Source organism: Peromyscus leucopus, chromosome 3 (assembly GCF_004664715.2).
Source record: "Peromyscus leucopus breed LL Stock chromosome 3, UCI_PerLeu_2.1, whole genome shotgun sequence".
Taxonomy (NCBI): domain Eukaryota; kingdom Metazoa; phylum Chordata; class Mammalia; order Rodentia; family Cricetidae; genus Peromyscus; species Peromyscus leucopus.
Window position 1 is genome coordinate 22,761,369 of NC_051065.1, and position 18,465 is coordinate 22,779,833.

The following is an 18,465-nucleotide window of genomic DNA, read 5'->3' on the forward strand; positions in this document are numbered from 1 at the left end:
GCGACACAGTCACTCAAGAGGCTCAAGAGACTGGCGCGCCGATGGGCTGGAGTGAGGGTTTTTATAGGGTCGGGCAGCAGAAGCACGAGAAGCTCGGTTTACAGGGTTCTGATTGGACGATTCATATGAGGCCAGGTTCAAACTCAGGACAGTTCATGGTTTTTTTCCCCGAGCTCGACACGCCTGCTGACTTGGTTCCAAGTTGTTTTTCTGACCTTTAGTTCCCTGTTCTGGGGCCAGGTGGCCGACCACAGATACCCTGTTTGTTCCTGTGCCCATGTCCTCTAACTGAACTTTCCCTGTACTTTTCAGGCCTTGCTCAAAATGGCGTTAGGCTAAGCAAGTATGCTGGGGTCTTTCATTCCCCCATTTTCTTATCTCAGGGAATGGAATCCTCCATTCATGGGGAAGAATAGGGATGTGGCTCCATTTCCACCTGGTTGAGTCGTTGGTATTGTTGGGTCAATACCAAGGTCTGAACAGTAGAAACGCGTTCCCTGATAAATTGGACAAGTCTGTTTAGGATACAGGGCCCGAGCGTCAGAAGGAGCAATAAAATCAGAAGGGGTCCTATAAGGGTGGAGATGAGGGTGGTGAGCCAGGGGGACCTTCCGAACCATCCTTCAAACCATCCCTGCTATTCTTCAAAGAGTTTTTGTCTTTGTTCTAATCTCTTTCTTAATTTAGCCATGCTATCTCTCACCACCCCAGTATGATCCGCATAGAAGCAACATTCTTCTTTAAGGGCGGCACATAACCCCCCCTCCTGCAGGAAGAGGAGGTCTAATCGCCTCCAGTTCTGCAGAACTACCTCAGACAGGGAGGTGAGTGACTTTTCCAAGGCACTCACGGATTCCTCCAGTGCCTGGATATCGGTATGCATGGCAACCTGGAGTTGTCTGAACTGGTTGGTTTCCATGAGGGCAGTGGTACCTGTGCCTATTCTGGCGGCGACTCCTCCCATAGTTAATCCACCTAGTATCAGGGCCAGGGTTAGCGAGACTGGCTCTCTTTTTATACGAGGGACCCCTGTTTCATATTGGGCATAGATATCTTCAGGTGCATGGTAGACTATCTTGGGGTACAGTTCTATGAGCACACAATAATCGGCCGTGTTGGCTAGTATTGAGGGGGAGAGGCATGGTGTAAGTCCAGTGCTACAGGCCCAGTAAGTCCCGTTGGGAGCCACGAGATAGTGGGGTCCTGGAACAAGTGCCTGGGTGCGATTACACAGGTGTTGGTGGGTGTAGGGTACTGTCCCCAGACATAGTCCTTGTCCTGACACCTCGGAGATTGTGAGCTTATGCTGAGGTGTCGAGGCACATCCTGACGGGGGTGAAGAAGAATTGGTGAAGCTTCCGACTACGGCCACCCCCTCATAATAGGGAGGTGTGGAGACTAGGCATAACCAGCACTCCTGAGTCCGATTTGGGTTGGTAACATTGAGGGCTGAGTAAGCGCCCTCTATAAGATTCAATAGCCAGTCTCCCGTACCGGGCCTGGGTGGCTGGAGGGTGACTGGGGTTACAGTAGCATTCGGAGCCGTGCTTGGGCGAATGGCCGAATTGGGTCGGGGGTAGCCCTCGGGGGTGCCGGAGCGGGTAAAGAGGGGCGCTTTTGGTCAGAGAGAACCTGGTTGGGACCTATAGAGGCGGAGGGCTCCGTAATTTTAAGCTTAATCGTAAACACGACTCCCTGGTCCCGTCCCGTCATGTAAAGTCTAAGTCCCCATGTTTTACCTTTAATCCAGTCTTGTGTTATCTCCCTTCCTGACGTGACAGTTCCCCAACAACATCCTTGGGTAAGGGGACGCCATGAGTGGCTTTCTCCTTGGGTAGTCCTTTTTACCCTAATGAGGTCCCAAGTGGATGAAGGCTTCCAATAGGTATTACCAGTTGTTTCACATTCCCATGCTTTACAGAAGTAACTTTCATAACCCCCACATTGTCTAATCATCTTTCTGTCCCTACCATCCCGGGGGCAGACGTAGAAGGATAGTTGTGACAGGGCTGCCCTGGTTTCAGGGTGACCACATCCGTATCTCCCGTCACTACATTTGCAAGTTCCCTTACCATCCTGACAGACGTCTGGTGCTCTGGGGTTCATGGGGTCAGTGGTAGGGATGTCCCAGTCCTCTGACCCTGCTGCTAGTTGGCAGAGATCTGGATGCAAGTTAGGCCACCATGTAAAGGGGGTGTGAAGGGCGGTCGTTTGCCAGACCGTCTCCCCAGTTTGTGAGATGACCTGCCAAGTGAGCCTCTTAACTAGGTGCGGGCTCTCTGCCGCCCTAGTCCCCTGGGGTAGGCAGAGATTAAGAGGAGGGGAGGAAGAGGAACCACGGGCCAACCTTATTTTTAGGGGGTTTCGTGTGCGGCGCACTGTCCATGTTGACTTTCTGGATCCTGCTGGGTCGGGTTCCCTGGCAGCCTTCACATGAGAGGCGTGGATCCATGCAGCAATCCCGTCGACCTTGAGTGCAGTGGGGGTGGTCAGCAAGACAGTGTAGGGCCCCTTCCACCGTGGTTCCAGATTCTTGGTCTGGTGTCGTCGGACCCAAACGGAGTCCCCGATCTGGAAGGGGTGGGGCACCACCGGCTTGTCTAGCTGCTCCTGATAAGCCTTGGCCAGGGGCTTCCAGATCTCCCTCTGCACCAGTTGGAGGGCTTGAAGATGTGCCTCTAAAGTAGGGGTGGTGGCAAAAGATGAAATATCAGGATGGAGAAAGTTTACAACAGGAGGTGGGGCCCCGTACATGATCTCAAAAGGGGTTAGGCCGTGTGGGCCAGGAGTATTTCGGGCTCGGTAGAGAGCCAAGGGAAGTAGGAGCACCCAATCTCTAGTGCCAGTTGCAAGTGTTAATTTGGTTAAAGTCTCCTTGATTGTTCTATTAGCTCGTTCTACCTGTCCTGAGCTCTCGGGGCGGTATGCACAATGGAGTTTCCAATCAACCCCCAATAGTTTGGCCACCTTCTGACTTACTGAGAGACGAAGGCAGGCCCGTTATCCGACCCCAATATTTGAGGCATCCCATACCTGGGGAAGATTTCTTCCAACAGTTTCTTCGTTACCACGTTAGCCGTCTCATTCTTGGTTGGAAATGCCTCGATCCATCCAGAAAAGGTGTCCACGAAGACCAGGAGGTACCGGTACCCGTAGAGTCCGGGTTTTACTTCTGTAAAGTCTATTTCCCAATGAACACCAGGACGATGGCCTCTTTGGCGGGCCCCCTTGTTTAGATGAACCTTTCCTGCGTTGACTTGAGCACAGGCTGGGCAGGTAGAAGTTACCTGCTGGAGTACCTGATCTTGGTTCAGCAACACTGCCCAGGTGTTTTCTCTGTCTAATAGGGTCTTCATCTTGTTTTTGCTCAAATGGGTCAATGCATGGAGGAATCTCAGCATATATCGGGTATGGGAGGTTGACATGACCATCCGGTCCCCTAGTATATATGCCTGTCTTCTTTGTTCCCAGTCCGACCCCATTTTCTTTGCTAGCTCATGGTCTTCTGGGCTATAGGGCACAGGGTCTCTCTCAGGCTGTGGTTCTTGTATAGCCATCAACTGGCTGCTTCCTGCTGGCTGGGAAGCCACTGTTCGGGCAGTCAGATCTGCCAGCCGATTCCCTCTGGCTACCGCAGAGTCATCCTTTTGATGCCCTGGGCAGTGGACAATACTGAGTTGGAGCGGGAGGAACAGGGCCTTTAGGAGGTCTAGGATCTCTTTTTTGTTTTTGATTTCCTTACCCGCGGACGTCAGCAGGCCTCTCCGTCTGTAAATTTCCCCGTGGACATGCGCAGTGGCGAAGGCATATCTGCTGTCAGTATAAACTGTGAGCTTCTTACCTTCTGCCATCCGGAGGGCTTGGGTGAGCGCAATCAGTTCTGCGCGCTGGGCCGATGTCCCGGGCGGGAGCGACGATGCCCATACCACTTCTGATTCGGTGGTTATAGCTGCCCCGGCTCTGCGTTCCCCTTCCTCCAGGAAACTGCTCCCATCTGTGTACCAGACAGCGTCTGGATCCTTAAGCGGCTGATCTGTCAGATCAGGGCGGGTGCCATGTGCTTCGGCTAGAATCTGGAGACAGTCATGCTCCTCGGAGGGGCTAGGCAGTGGCAGCAAGGTAGCAGGGTTAAGGGAAACTATCGGCCCAAAATTTACCCGGTCTGAGTCCAGTAGTAATGCCTGATAGTAAGTCATTCTGGCGTTAGAAAGCCATCTGTCCGGTGGTTGTCGGACCAAGGCCTCCACTGCATGGGAGGCCAGCACAGTCAATGGCTGTCCCAGAGTCAGCTTTCCGGCATCCTTGAGTAATACGGCAATGGCTGCCACCATGCGGAGGCATGGAGGCCATCCTGTAGCCACCGGGTCCAATTTCTTGGACAAGTACGCTACAGGTCTCCTCCAAGGTCCCAGTCTCTGCACCAGTACCCCTTTGGCAAAACCTGAGTTCTCATCCACAAACAGCTCAAAGGGCTTGGTTAGATCTGGTAGACCCAGAGCCGGGGCCTCGAGTAAGGCCTTCTTGATCTGTTGGAACGCTTTCTGATGCTTCTCCTCCCATTGGAACATGGTCCCTGGTTTAGTGAGGGGGTATAATGGGGCTGCCAGTTTGGCAAAGCCAGGAATCCAAAGGCGGCAGTACCCAGCTGTACCCAGGAACTCTCGAACTTGGCGGGGGTTCCGAGGAGGGGGGATGGAGATTATCGTCTCCTTCCTTGCTCCTGTTAACCATCTTTGCCCCCGGCTCAGGGTGTAGCCCAGGTAGGTAACCTTGTCTCGGCATACTTGAGCCTTTTTGGCTGAGGCTCTATAGCCCTTCTGCCCAAGTCTGGCCAATAAGGCTCGAGTGCCCTCCATGCACTCGGTTCGACTCCTGGCCACCAGGAGTAGATCATCCATGTACTGGAGCAGAGTCAGGGTTGGGTGTTCGACCCGGAATCCGGCCAGATCTGCATGTAGGGCCTCATCAAAGAGGGTTGGGCTATTTTTGAAGCCCTGAGGGAGCCGGGTCCAGGTTAATTGTCCCGAGGAGCCCTTTTTCCGGGTCCCTCCATTCAAAAGCGAATAGCAGTTGACTTTGAGGGTGCAGTCTTAAACAAAAGAAGGCATCCTTCAGGTCTAGCACAGTGTACCAGACGTGGGTTGGTGGGAGGGTGCTCAGAAGGTTATAGGGGTTAGGCACCGTGGGGTGTATGTCCTCCACCCGCTTATTGACCTCTCTCAAGTCCTGGACCGGCCTGTAGTCCCCTGTCCCCGGTTTCTTAACAGGCAAGAGAGGGGTGTTCCAAGGGGACTGGCAGGGCTTTAACACCCCTTGGTCCAGGAGCCTCCGAATATGGGGCTTGATCCCCTCATGAGCTTCCCGTGACATTGGGTATTGTCTGATTGAAACGGGAGTTGCGGAGGCCTTTAGTGAGATCATCAGCGGCGGCTGATCGCGTGCCAGCCCCAAGCCCGCAGTCTCTGCCCAGGCCTGAGGAAACTCTCTCAGTCAGTTCTGTAGCTCCTCAGGTGATTTCTCCGGGGGTTCTGCCTCAAACAAACGGTATTCTTCCTCTAAACTGAGGGCAAGGATTTGTAGGGGGTCTCCTTTAGGACCCGTGACCCTTGGTCCCTTCTCATCAAAGTAGATTTGTGCCTTCAATTTGGTTAATAGGTCCCGTCCTAACAGTGGATGGGGGCATTCAGGTATATGCAGGAAGGAGTGAGTTACTTGCCCTGATGCCAGTTGGACCTTTCTCTCGGCAGTCCAGTAATACCTCTTGTTTCCAGTTGCCCCTGCACCAGTGCAGAATGCCGGCTAAGGGGCACTCCAGCATGGGTTAGGACTGAATGTTCGGCACCAGTATCAACCAGGAAGGTCACGGGCTGCCCCCCGATCTTGAGGGTTATCCTAGGCTCAGGGGGGGGCTCCTGGCCTCGACTCCCCTAGTCCTCTAGACTAAGGAGGTCCACGGTTTTGGGCTTGGGTCGGCGGGGTCCTTGTGGCTTCTTGGGGCACTCTCGGGCCCAGTGTCCCTTCTCCTTACAGTAAGCACATTGATCTTTATCAAGGGGTGGCCTCCTTCGCTCTCCCGACCTATCTCCCTCTCTCCGCTGTCCCTGAGACACAACGGCGGCCAAAACCTTTTTCATCTCCCTATGCTGTTTCTTGTCCCTTTCCTCTTGTTTCTGCCATCTCCTTTCCTCACGCTCCTCAGGAGTTTCTCTCTTATTGAACACTTTCTCTGCTTCCTTCAATAAGTCTGGCAAACCTAGCGCCTGTAAACCTTCCAACTGCTGCAATTTGGCTCGGATATCTGAGCTAGACTGGTAGATAAATGATAAGATGACACCTGGTGCTTGCCCTGGGTCTTCTGGATCATATGGAGTGTACATCCTATAAGCCTCCTTCAGCCTCTCTAAAAATGCAGCAGGTGTTTCTTCCTTTCCCTGTATCACATTCCTTACCTGAGCCAAATTGGTAGGCCTTCTGGCGGCCGCTCCGAGACCCGCTAAGAGCAACTGGCGATAGAGATGTAGATGCTCCCTACCTTCAGGTGTATTGAAGTCCCAGTCTGGGCGGGTCAAGGGAAAAGCTGCATCGATGATATTTGGGAGTTGGGTTGGCCTCCAGTCATCGCCCGGAACCTGCTTCCGGGCCTCCAGGAAAACTCTCTGCTTTTCATCCACTGTTAAGAGGGTCTGCAGGAGCTGCTGACAGTCGCCCCAAGTCGGCCTGTGAGTCACTAGGATGGACTCAATTAGGCCGGTCAAGGCAACAGGATCCCTGGAGAAAGGGGGATTATGTTGTTTCCAATTATAAAGGTCTGAGGCAGAAAAGGGCCAATATTGTAACTGATGGTTGAGTCCTTCCCGAAGCGGGAAGGCTTTGGATTTAGTGGGGGGGCCGACTCGGCGGCCCCTGAGGCGGCCCGCGATGGGGGACTGGACTGTTTCTTCTTCCTCCTCCGAGTCCTCATCGAGCGGGGTCATCACGGGGGGCGCGGCTGCCGGGGAGGTCGCAGCCGGCGCCGCGACTAGAGCCACAGCAGGCGCAGCCGCCGGGGCCGCGGCCGACACCGCAGCCGGGGCCGCCGCGGGCGCAGCCGCCGGGGCCGCAGGTGACGCTGGGGGGGTCGGCTGGTAGGGTGGCGGTTCGTCTGTCAGAATTCTATGAGAGGAGAATTAGGATCAGGGGGAAGGACAGGGGGCTTGGAAGGCTCACTGCGGGGAAGGACTGGGTAGAGAGAAGAAAGGGGGTTAGGAGGCGCCGAAGGCTGGGGAGTGAGAGGTTGTGGGAGGAAGGGCTTGACCCAGGGGAATGGGTTTTCAACCAGGGATCTCCAAATGGCGATGTAGGGAACCTGGTCTGGATGCCCATGGGGGCTGGGGGCAAACACCTTCCCCTCAACCTGTGAAATGAGAGAGAGATTAAATGACCCTTCCCGTGGCCATCCTACATCCATCATGACCCATTCGGCCTCACAGAGGGTCATCCATTTATTTTTCTTGATGACTACACCTTCATCGCTCCCCCGGCCTTTGACGTCCGACCAATGGTCAGTAGTTAGGCTCAAGGGGGTAACGACAGTCTGTCCCATATTAGTTCCTGGATGGAGAAGGATTAGACAAAGAACACAAAACAACCCGACAACACAAATAAGAGACAGTTGCGCTGCGCGGCTCCGGTGTAAAACCGAAAGCAAAAACTCAGATGGGGACGCGGAGTGTTTGAATTCTCCGTCCCCTGCCAGTACCACGTATCCTTCTGATACGGGGGTGGCCCCGAAAAACCGTGCCCCAGAGGGGACTTCAGATACCCGTGGAACATCTTCCAGGGTTTCGGTGGGCGAAGTCCGAGCTCGTCAGCTCCTTCAGCCCCCACCGACTCAGACCTGACTTAGGACGCCCGACGAAAACGAAAGACAAGTAAACAGACTGAGACAATACAGACAGACCGTGGCCGGCCAACTTACCTCCTGACAGTGGGTCGGTGGTCCCGGGGTGGGGGGGGGGTCTCCGATCCCGGACGAGCCCCCAAATGAAAGACCCCCGAAGGTAGTCTTCCCTCTGGAGAGACCCTCGCCCAGAGATCACACCGAGACCATAAGTCAGATGCAAACAGCAAGAGGCTTTATTCAGGAACACGGGTACCCGGGGCGACACAGTCACTCAAGAGGCTCAAGAGACTGGCGCGCCGATGGGCTGGAGTGGAGGGTTTTTATAGGGTTGGGCAGCAGAAGCACGAGAAGCTCGGTTTACAGGGTTCTGATTGGACGATTCATATGAGGCCAGGTTCAAACTCAGGACAGTTCGTGGTTTTTTTCCCCGAGCTCGACACGCCTGCTGACTTGGTTCCAAGTTGTTTTTCTGACCTTTAATTCCCTGTTCTGGGGCCAGGTGGCCGACCGCAGATACCCTGTTTGTTCCTGTGCCCATGTCCTCTAACTGAACTTTCCCTGTACTTTTCAGGCCTTGCTCAAAATGGCGTTAGGCTAAGCAAGTATGCTGGGGTCTTTCAAGGGTACTCAGAGGAATGAAATCTGGCAGATGGATGCGTTTCACTTTGCAGAATTTGGAAAATTGAAATATGTACAGCATACCATTAATACTTATTCAGGATTTCAACAGCTACCCGGTGAAGTGAATGCACAAAATATTTGGACTCCAATTGAAATGTTAGATTTAAGAAGGTTTAAGGAGGCAATAGAATCTTATGGCATGCATTCCCCATTGTAAAGCAAATGTTAAACTCCTGGTCAACTTGTAGTAAAATTATTCCACAGGACTGGAGAGCGCTGGTAACCACTGTCCTGGAACCCAGAGCACAGTTGCAGTGGCACATGTGGTTCAGAGATGAGGCTAAAACCATAGAGAGTCAGTGGAGGGCTAGAGGTTTGCAAATCTCCCAGCATCAGCTTGTTGAAGTCCAATATGCTGAAATACAAAGACAATGTTTATATGATAACCAAACCCTAATTCCATGTCAAATGGCAGCCTTGAATGCATGGGACAGAACTGACGAAGCAGGAAAGAAAACTGAGTCATTCACAAAAGTTATACAGGGACCAAAAGAATCTTTTACAGATTTCTTACAAAGACTGACTTCAGCAGTAAATAGAATGGTCCTGAATTCAGAAGCTAGCCAGATAATAATGGAATCTTTGGCTTTTGAGAATGCAAATGCAGCATGCAAGAGAATAATCAGGCTGTTAAAGGCTAGATCAGTACCCTTAGAAGATTGGATTAGAGACACATTTAATGTTGAGTCTCATGACCATGATGATATGTGGGTAGGAGAAGCAATTTCAAGAGGTTTGAGGAATGTCAGATGTTTTGGATGTGGAAAGCAAGGTCATTTGAATAGGGACTGTAAACAGGGCATTCCTAGAAACAATGTTTCTTCAAGGAACAATGGCAACAGAATGCCCCTTCCTTCTGGAGTATGCAGAAGGTATGGTAAGGGCAAACATTGGACCAACGAATGTAGATCCACAAGGGCAGGACAAGGTAATCCTTTGCCTCAGTCTTTGGGAAACTCCCAGAGGGACCTTAGGCAGGCCCCCACAGCAAATCCAGTTCAGCTCTTTCCTGCAGTAGTAGAATAAACCACTGCTCAGAGCAATTAAATAACCAAATAACTATTGGAATAAAACAGGTTGCTCGGGATGATGGAACAGCTGAGACAGAGAGAACAGTATATTCAGTATATTCAGGAGAAACCATAAAGAAAAAATTTTGGCAAACTTCTATAAATGAACAAAGACCAAAATTAACAATAAGAATAAATGATGTTTTGTTGTCTGGTGTGATACACACAGGTACTGACGTGACCATAATTGCACCAGAATTTTGGCATCCAACGTGGCCTCTTCAGGAGGTAAATGTTCAGCTGAGATCCATTTGGATGAGGACACAGAGCTTCCAGTCTGAGGAAACAGGATCAGCTGAGGAATTAGCGAGGTGTGGTTGCTGTGGCTTGTTCTGCTTCTCTGATCTGCCAGCATTCACCCCAATACCTGGATCCGGGTGTGTTTTTATAATAAGACCTTTTAAGATTCATGCTACACATTTCCATCCCTGGCTTTGCTACATTTAAAGTGAGCTCCAAGTAGAAGTTCTTTTGTGGCTATCCATCTTCCTTGGAGGAGACACAGAGTGCTGGCATGTCTCTATCATGAAAAGCTTTTTTATTAAATGTCATATTCTTGGATCTCTGAAGCATTTGAGAATTGGGATTATTATCTGTTAGGTATAAGCAGTTTAGTATCTCTAGACAGCAAAACCCAATTTTAACAGGGTAAACAATTTGTTGTAAAATCAATACCAAAGGGATTATTCTTACATTACAAAAATCTGGTTGCCCAGAAGATACATCCCTGTACATGAGTGCATGGAGGTGCAGTTTAATACCTCATTAAACCAGCATTGTTTTAAATCCTATCTTTCATAAATCTTGTTTTGGGGACAGTACAGGAATTATCACACAGATAATTACAAATCCTAACCAAAAATATCTTGGAGACCTGTTGTCTCTTTGGTGGGCTCACTCCAAGTGGTTAACTTCATTCAAGATGGCAGTGAAGTCATATGACCTCCCTCTTCTCCAACCTTAATCAAAAGGGTAGCTGCCTGTGGGAGCCTGTCCTCGGGTTCCTTGTGGCTTTACCCAGCAGGTCCGAATAGAGGATGATCAGGACCACAGGCTTGAGTGCAGGTGTCTGAGATGGTCTGCACTTGGCTGTGCTGGGGGAGGAGGTCTTTTGCGCCACCCTTGGCTTCTCTATAAAAACCCTGGGGCAGAGACAGTTGGGGCTGTTGGAAAAGGTTCTAGGCCCTCTCGAGGCTATCCTTTATTTTCTATCTGTTTATCTCTGCAAGACTCTCCACAATAAATCCTTCTAATATTTCTTGCTGCTCGAACTCAAGAAAATTCTGGGGAGCTGTGGGGTTGGTGGGTAAACACCCCACAGAAGGGTGCCATGAACAGGGACTAAAGAAAAAAGAAAAAAAAGGGACTAAAGAAAAAAAGGGGGGACTAAAGAAAAGGGGAGACTAAAGACAAATGAACAGGGACTAAAGACAAAGAAATAGGGACTAAAGATAAAGGAAAATAATAGTTTTATTACAGAGTTTTTGGCGAAAGTGCTGAATCAGCCCTGCCAGTGGAAAGGCATGCCGGTATTATGGAAAATATATATTTTATATATATTATTGAGAGGCAGGGGTTTTATCCTCGAGAGAAAAGAAAAGCAGAATGTAAGGATGTCTGATGCTGCAGCGAAATTCTCTTCTGTCAAAATTTTCTATCTTCTATCCTTTTCTCAATTTCTATCTGTGAAAAATAAGTATAAGGTATAGGGTAGTAATATAGTTTAGGAAAAACTTAGAAGTGTAAGATTGTGTAGGAAAAAATAACTAGGGCAACTAGACAGAAAAACTCTTCAATTTTCTAACTTTGGGGGCTATGAATGCAAACGGGAAAAAATCTTTCTTTGGGCTTTACAGGTAGTAAAAAAGCTCTTCTCTGAACTTATGGGGAAGAAAAAGTTTCCTATGGAAGCTTTGACCTGGGGACAGCTGAAATGCTAAGTCCAAGCGGCAGGAGAAAGTGATTTTTCCCTGAGGCAAAAATGGGGGTGTAAAAAGCCAAAAAATTTAAAGTTCAGAAGTTTTGGGAAAAGTTGGTCTTTCTCCTAGAAGTTCACAGTTCACACAGTTCAGCTTTCCTGTTTTCCCAGAAAGGGCCTTACTCTGACAGGAAAGCTTTTCTCAGATTTCTTTTTGCAGCTGTGGACCTATCAACCCGGGACTTTTAGGAAAGTGGATAACTGTGCCGTTCCCACCGGCTTTGACTTTGTTTGTTCAATCTTCCCCTGGGTCCTGCACCTTCCTGCCTCAGCTCTGTCCTCCAGGAAGTTTACAACTACAGGAACCCTAGTATTCCCGAAAAGATTTTTTAGGAAAAACATCTTTCTCTTAAACTATAAAAGTTTTCTTGGAAAATCTGAGTGGGGGGAATCTCTCTAAAAAGCCTTAATCTTTCTCAAAAGCTCTTAAACTTAAAAACTAAAGCCTTTAACTTTCTCTCAGAAGGACAAAAATTAGAATCACCTGAAGATATTAGTATGGGGACCACCTGTGATTAGCTCTAAGGGAAAACAACAAACCTCTTAAGACAGCAAAACCTCTCTAAGTTCTCTTTCAAGCTTTAAAAATCCTCCCTGCACTGCAGAAGGCAGGGACAAGTTCCTAAAAACCTCTTCTAAGCTCTGTCTTTTCAAGCTGGTAAAAGACTGGGTCAGAGTACCCTGAGGGAAACGCTTGGGAGAGTGTGGGTAAAGAGCTACAGAGAGCCCAAAAGGGCAGGAAATTTTACCTGAAAAAAGCCAAAAAGCCAAGCTTTTCAGTTACAGCGGAGCTGAGGCATCAAGGGTTTTGTTTGAGTGAGTGTTTCAGAATGAAAAGGTGCTCCTAATTGTCCTAATGCAAAGATCCCCTGAAGCAATGCAAACTCCGTTAGCATTGTATCCTCACTTCTGACCAAAAACCCAGAGGCCACTGGCCAGAGCCTCTGAGTTGGAGTGCATTTCGGGGATACTAGGGTTCCTGCAGTTGTAAACTTCCTGGAGCACAGAGCTGAGGCTGGAAGGTACAGGACCCAGGGCAAGATTTCTAATGAACAAACAAAACTAAAGCTGGTGGGAACCGCACAGTTGTCCACTTTTCTATAAGTCCCAGGTTGATAGGTCCACAGCTGCAAAAAGAAATCTGAGAAAAGCTTTCCTATCAGAGAAAGGACCTTTCTGGGAAAACAGTAAAGCTGAACTGTGTCTGAAGTAGTTGTGCTGCCGAGTCAGAACGCTGTCTGGGGAAAGAGCCCAGCCAGGGCAGAACAGAACTATCCAGGAGTAAAGCTTTCTTTTCTGTCAGAGAAAGCATCTCTTTGAGAAAAGCTTTGTTTCAACTGACTCCCTGTGAAATGAGGGAGTGTAGCCCTGAGGGGTGATTGCCTCTGGCATAAGCTCTGTCCTTGAGCACCCAGACAAGCAAACACAACCCACTGGGGCACTGGGCCAGGTGAAGGCCTGATGATGCAAAGCACCTGTCCTAATGGGAATTTAGAAAAGGCAAAAACCTCCCTTGTTAGATTTTCAGTCTGTACACAAACCACACAGACCCCGAAAACAAGCGGACAAAAAAACCCTACCTTCAGTAGCAGGGAAAGCCGCCACTGTAGTGTCAGAAACTGTTTCTGGGGTAGAGGGGATAAACTGAGACCAAACTGGGAACTGTCAGGGAGAAAGACTCTGAAGAAACAGAGGGGACAGATTCCTCCCCAGAAAATGCATCTCTGCCAGTTACGGAATGGCGTATCTCAACTCTATAATAACAACACTCACTAAATCTCAGTGGTTTATAACAAAGCTGACTATAAACTCTAAACTTTAGAAATGATGTATGTACTTCCTGTCTAGTTAAGAGAATCTAATAGAGATAGTGATAATAATTAAGAGTAAGAAGTAGAAAGACAAAAATAAGATATGTGAGTTTGTAGAAATTATTCTGTCTTGTTAGATCTGTGTTAAGAAATCTTTAGGTTTTTGCTAAGTTAGATATATGCTAATGGTAGCCCTATATAAGTTTGTAAAATAGGTCTATAGAGTTTCTTTAAGAATATAAGCTTGCAAGAAGTATCTAAGGTAGTCTTAAGACATGTAGTAATAAGCTTGTAAGATGCTAGTTGTAAATGTAAGTTTAAATAAGAAATAAGATAGAATGAATATAAGTATATAAGAATTAATAAAAAATATTTGCTAAAGTAGTTCTATAGTTTCCTTAAAGTATAAATAAGTAGATGTTAATATGTTATATGTGAGTTTGTAAAAATGTGTAAGTGTTGAGTGAGCTTATACTTAAGCACATGTTATGTGAGTTTGTAAAAAAAAAGTGTAAATGTTAAGTGTGAGTCTATTCTTAATGTATATGGTGAAAGAAACCGAGACACAGAAGGTTAGTGTCCCAGTAGACTGCAAAGTAGGCAGTCTGAATGGTTTCAAAAGCTCCAGAAGCTGCTAAGAAGCTAAGAATGGTGGACGCCAGAACCAGCACAACAAGGAATCCACAGCTGAGATCCGTGGAAAATCGACACAAAACAGAAAAATCTGAGCTAACATCAAAAACGGTGCAGTTTAGAATACTACTGTACCTAAAAAGGTCTCTGGCTTGAGAAGAAAAGTTCAGAGACGCTTGTTTGAACAAAAATTGTGAACTGCAAAAAGTTTTGGTTGAAAAACGTCTCTTCATACTCGGGAGGCAGAGGCAGGCAGATCTCTGTGAGTTCGAGGCCAGCCTGGGCTACAGAGCAAGATTCAGGAAAGGTGCAAAGCTATACAGAGAAACCCTGTCTCGAAAAAAAAAGAAAAGAAAAGAAAAACATCTCTTCATATTTGGAAGTGAAAGCCTGACAGCAGAATTTTTTTGTTTGAACTTTTTTAACTTAAAATGAGATAAAATTACAAAGATTTTGGTTATGGATTTCTCATATTTGGAAGGCTAGTACCAGAATTTATCATTTGAATTTTAAGACTTAAGAAATGAAATAAACACTAGAGATTTCATTGCAATGTGACAATTTTGGGTTTATTCATAGTAATGACCTAGGAACTGTTTGCTGGAATTGGGTTAAAAATGGAACTGTTTAAATGAAGAAATTTATTTCTACCTAGAAGCAAGAAGCAGTTTTGTGTATGCATATATGCTTTATTAACTGGTGATTCATAAATTGTTTTGTGGAACTGTTTATGTAAAAATGGAATTACTTAAGGAACTAGTTTTGTGTTACAAATGGAACTGTTTAAATAGAAAAGTTTGGGTTTTCTAACTAGGCTTGAGACTTTGCTTAAAAAATTATAAAGAAAAGGGAGAGTTAATATTCTTTAGTCTATTTAATTTAAAAAATATTTTCTTATTTGAGTGGATTAATGTTATGTTAGTAAGAAATGCAAATGGGTATACTAAAATTTAAAGTGTAAAGAGTTTTATAAAACTCTTTTGGATGTTTTGCTAAAAGTTTTCAAAGTGATAATGGTTAGATTGAAAATATTGCTTTTCAATATGGGTTTGTAGGAATTGTATAAGTTTGGGTTCCTCTAATTAGGTTTGAGATTTTGTTTAAAAAATTATAAAGAAAAGGAGGAGTTATGAGATTGAATTATGTTTACAGAAACCTATTGATATTAATGCACCCTGGTTTTGTGGAGTTAAGGAAATATTTAAGTTTGATGTGAAAACATTGAAGTTTTTTCTATGTTCTGTTAGCAAGAAAATTCAAATGATTGAGTTAAAGTTGTAAGACGGAAAAAAATGTTAACTATATATGGCACCATATATGCTAATTCAAATGGTTCTGTTAAGAGTTTGCTTTGAGTTGTAAGATTGAGAGAATTGTGTAGATGTAACCAATCAAATAAGAAACACAGAGCCAATGTAAAAGAGAAAGCCAAGAGGTCAGAGCTCAGAGATAAAATCTTACCTCCTGCAGTGTTCCTAACTTCCCCGAGAGAGCTACTTCCTGTTTGTCTGTGTTTAAATAGTCTTTCTGTTCTGCCTTCTCATTGGTTGTAAAACCATCCACATGACTGCCTCATCACTGCCTGTAAGTACCGCCCTCCAGGTCTTAAAGGCATATGTCTCCAATACTGGCTGTATCCCTGAACACACAGAAATCTACCTAGCTCTTCTAACCACCACGCTCTTGCTATGGCTCTAATAGCTCTGACCCCAGGGTAATTTTATTTATTAACATAAAATTAAAATCACATTTCAGTACAAATAAAATATCACCATATTTCCCCTTTTCTATTTTAATAAAAAGAAAAAAGGCAAAAGGTTATAACAAAAGAAAAACTATATACAAAAGTACAATAACTATATACAATATATACAAGTAACAAATACCGAAACGATGTCTAGTCCATTTGTATTTGACAAATCAGAGAAAATAATTCCCTTATCTATCCTATTTTAGTAAGTCCAAAATATATCTAATTCACTTTCTATCCTAATTAATCTTCAACTATAACTAACTAATCTTCAACTCCCTCAGAGACCCAAGAGGGAAATAATATTAGCTAACAAAAATAAAAACAGGAAGTGCACAAAAGCAACTTCCAAAACTTTTGTGAGTTGACAGAAACAGCCAGCTGCCTGGACAGTCACCTGAGGTTTCTTCGCGGTGTTGGGGCATCATCTTCAGCCTATAGGCTTATTGTATCTGACAGACTCATTTGTGAAGTAGGTTGTACACAAAGTCAACAGTTCAACCTCACATTGGGTGAGAGCAGTCCATGTACCAGAAACACCTGAATTCCACTAGTGTCCTGTCATGATTCAGGATTTTAAATTCTGGAAATTGTTGACAGTTTTTGAATTCAGCTGTCCACTCTTCTTGGCTGTGTATATATGGCTTCATCTCAGCATCCCCTTCTTCTCCACATCCCTCTATTAAATGCCAGTCTACTATTGAGAGGCGTGAGCTTTCAGTTGCTGTTCCATTGCACAACAGAAGCCATCGGCCCACTGCCTGTTCAGCTGCCTTCTAAGAAAAGGGCACTGTACCTTTTCCAGATTGTGAAGGCCACTTCAGGGATGGTGCCATATTGTCTTGGCCTCAGAAGATGCCTTCTGATAAAGCCATAACCACACTTGTTTTGGCAGGAATCGGTAGTCCTTTGTTTCGTGTTCTGTCTGTCCATTTTGTCCTGTTGATTCAAGGGTACTTTGTTGTCCAGTGGCTAACTTTTGCCACAATGAAAGTTAACTCCATATGCAGTTTCTTCAATGCCCATATTTTCTCTGAAGTAGATTGGTACTGCCAGGAGCCGACATGTCTCAAAAAAGAAAAATTTCTAAGTTATTAAAACATTTTAAATGCCATATTCGGTAGATTTCTGAAGGGTTTGAAGATGACCTGTCTAAAATATCTCTGCTCAATTTTTAAAACATATCTAATATGACTACAATTTCTATTGTAATGTCTAACTACTTTCATTTCTTTATATCCTAATAGTTGGTAATAATGTAAAGTATTTAAAACTAGTAATTGTCTTTTTCTTTTCTTTTCTTTCTTTCTTTTTTTTTTAAAAAAACAAGAACCTTAAATTTAATCTCCTTTGCTTAGTCTTTTTCCTAACCCTTGACAACAACTTGTAACCTACCCCCCTAAATAATGAAAATTATCCCAGACCCAAAACCCATTAAAAAGACCAAAAAAAAAAAAAAAAAAAAAAAAAAAAAAAAAAAAAAAAAAACCACCCGCCCCATACCACCTCTTTGGGAATGTGGGCGTCATTCTTAAAATTGCTTCCTGCTGGGTATGGGCGAAGTTATCTTTATCCTGAAAGAAAAATTTTAGGTTAATTGTCAAATTCTAGGAAAGGTAACTATATCCTTCATTATTATCCAGTCTGCGTATAATGCCAAAGTTCAGGGTTTATCTCAAGTCCTTATTCAAGTAGTCTTTGAGACTGGATCATCTCAGCTAGTCACCTCAAAATTGCTCTGAGCACCTTGTAGTTCAAAGCTGATCTGTAGATGATGTTTGTCAGTTCAGTGATATTATTATTGTCCACGTGGAATTGTTGTTGTTGTGGGGCCCCATCTTCTTCCTGGAGACTTCAGTTGATGTTAGGCCTGGCCGTGATTTCCTGCAGAAAACTGATAAGAGACTCGAACACAAAGACATATATATGCAGCTAATTGAAGCCATGTTTCTAGAATTAGTTAGTACTCTATATGACCATTCATATCTTTAACAAAGTTTAAAATGTATAAATATATATTAATCTTGTAAATCTTGATATAAAATTTATACTTTAAGAAAAGTTTAAAGAATCAGAATAGAATCAAAGAGTTGAGATTAGTAATAGAATAGTCCCTTAATTAATTTGGATTTTGTCCTGTCCCATAGCAGAAAATGGCTCTTTTATTCTGGCATGATACAGGGAGTTTGCATTTTCATTTTAACAACATGCTTGAGTTTAAAGAAGGAGAGAGCCATTCTCCAACTCCAAAGTCAGCTTTAAATTTTAATTGAACTGGGACTATTAGAAGACCAATAGTGTTAAATCTTTAGAGAAAAGCAGAAACAAACATTTAGGAAGACATAAAATTTTTTTTGATTATATATACCCATACGCCGTTTCACTCTGTTTCCTGGGACAGATGATTTGTCCCTTTTCTTCGATTGTCTCATTTGTCTTGTGTTTTTCAGATTTCTTAACCTTCATTCTCCTAAAAGACAAAAACAAAAACCTTTCCCCAAGACTAATTTTGGGGATGTTCCCTTTTGGCAAGTTATTATCTGATTAAATGAAAAGGCATGTGTTACTGGTACAAGTTAGTTTAAATTGGATGTTCATGCTGGTTGATGAACTATCATCTCCTCTAATTAAGAGGTTTCTCTTGTTCAAATCGAACTTTT

The 18,465-nt window shown here is 45.3% G+C and overlaps 1 protein-coding gene across 1 annotated transcript; it reads right to left on the bottom strand.

Moving 5' to 3' along the window:
* Window positions 1-356: 356 nt before the first annotated feature.
* Window positions 357-7,582, bottom strand: LOC114693482. The gene is given in 6 exon segments (XM_037203474.1): window positions 357-1,614; window positions 2,073-2,978; window positions 2,981-5,036; window positions 5,038-5,799; window positions 5,955-7,152; window positions 7,422-7,582. Coding segments are annotated over 6 exon segments (6,297 nt in total). The 3' UTR covers window positions 357-400.
* Between the last annotated feature and the right edge of the window lie 10,883 nt (window positions 7,583-18,465).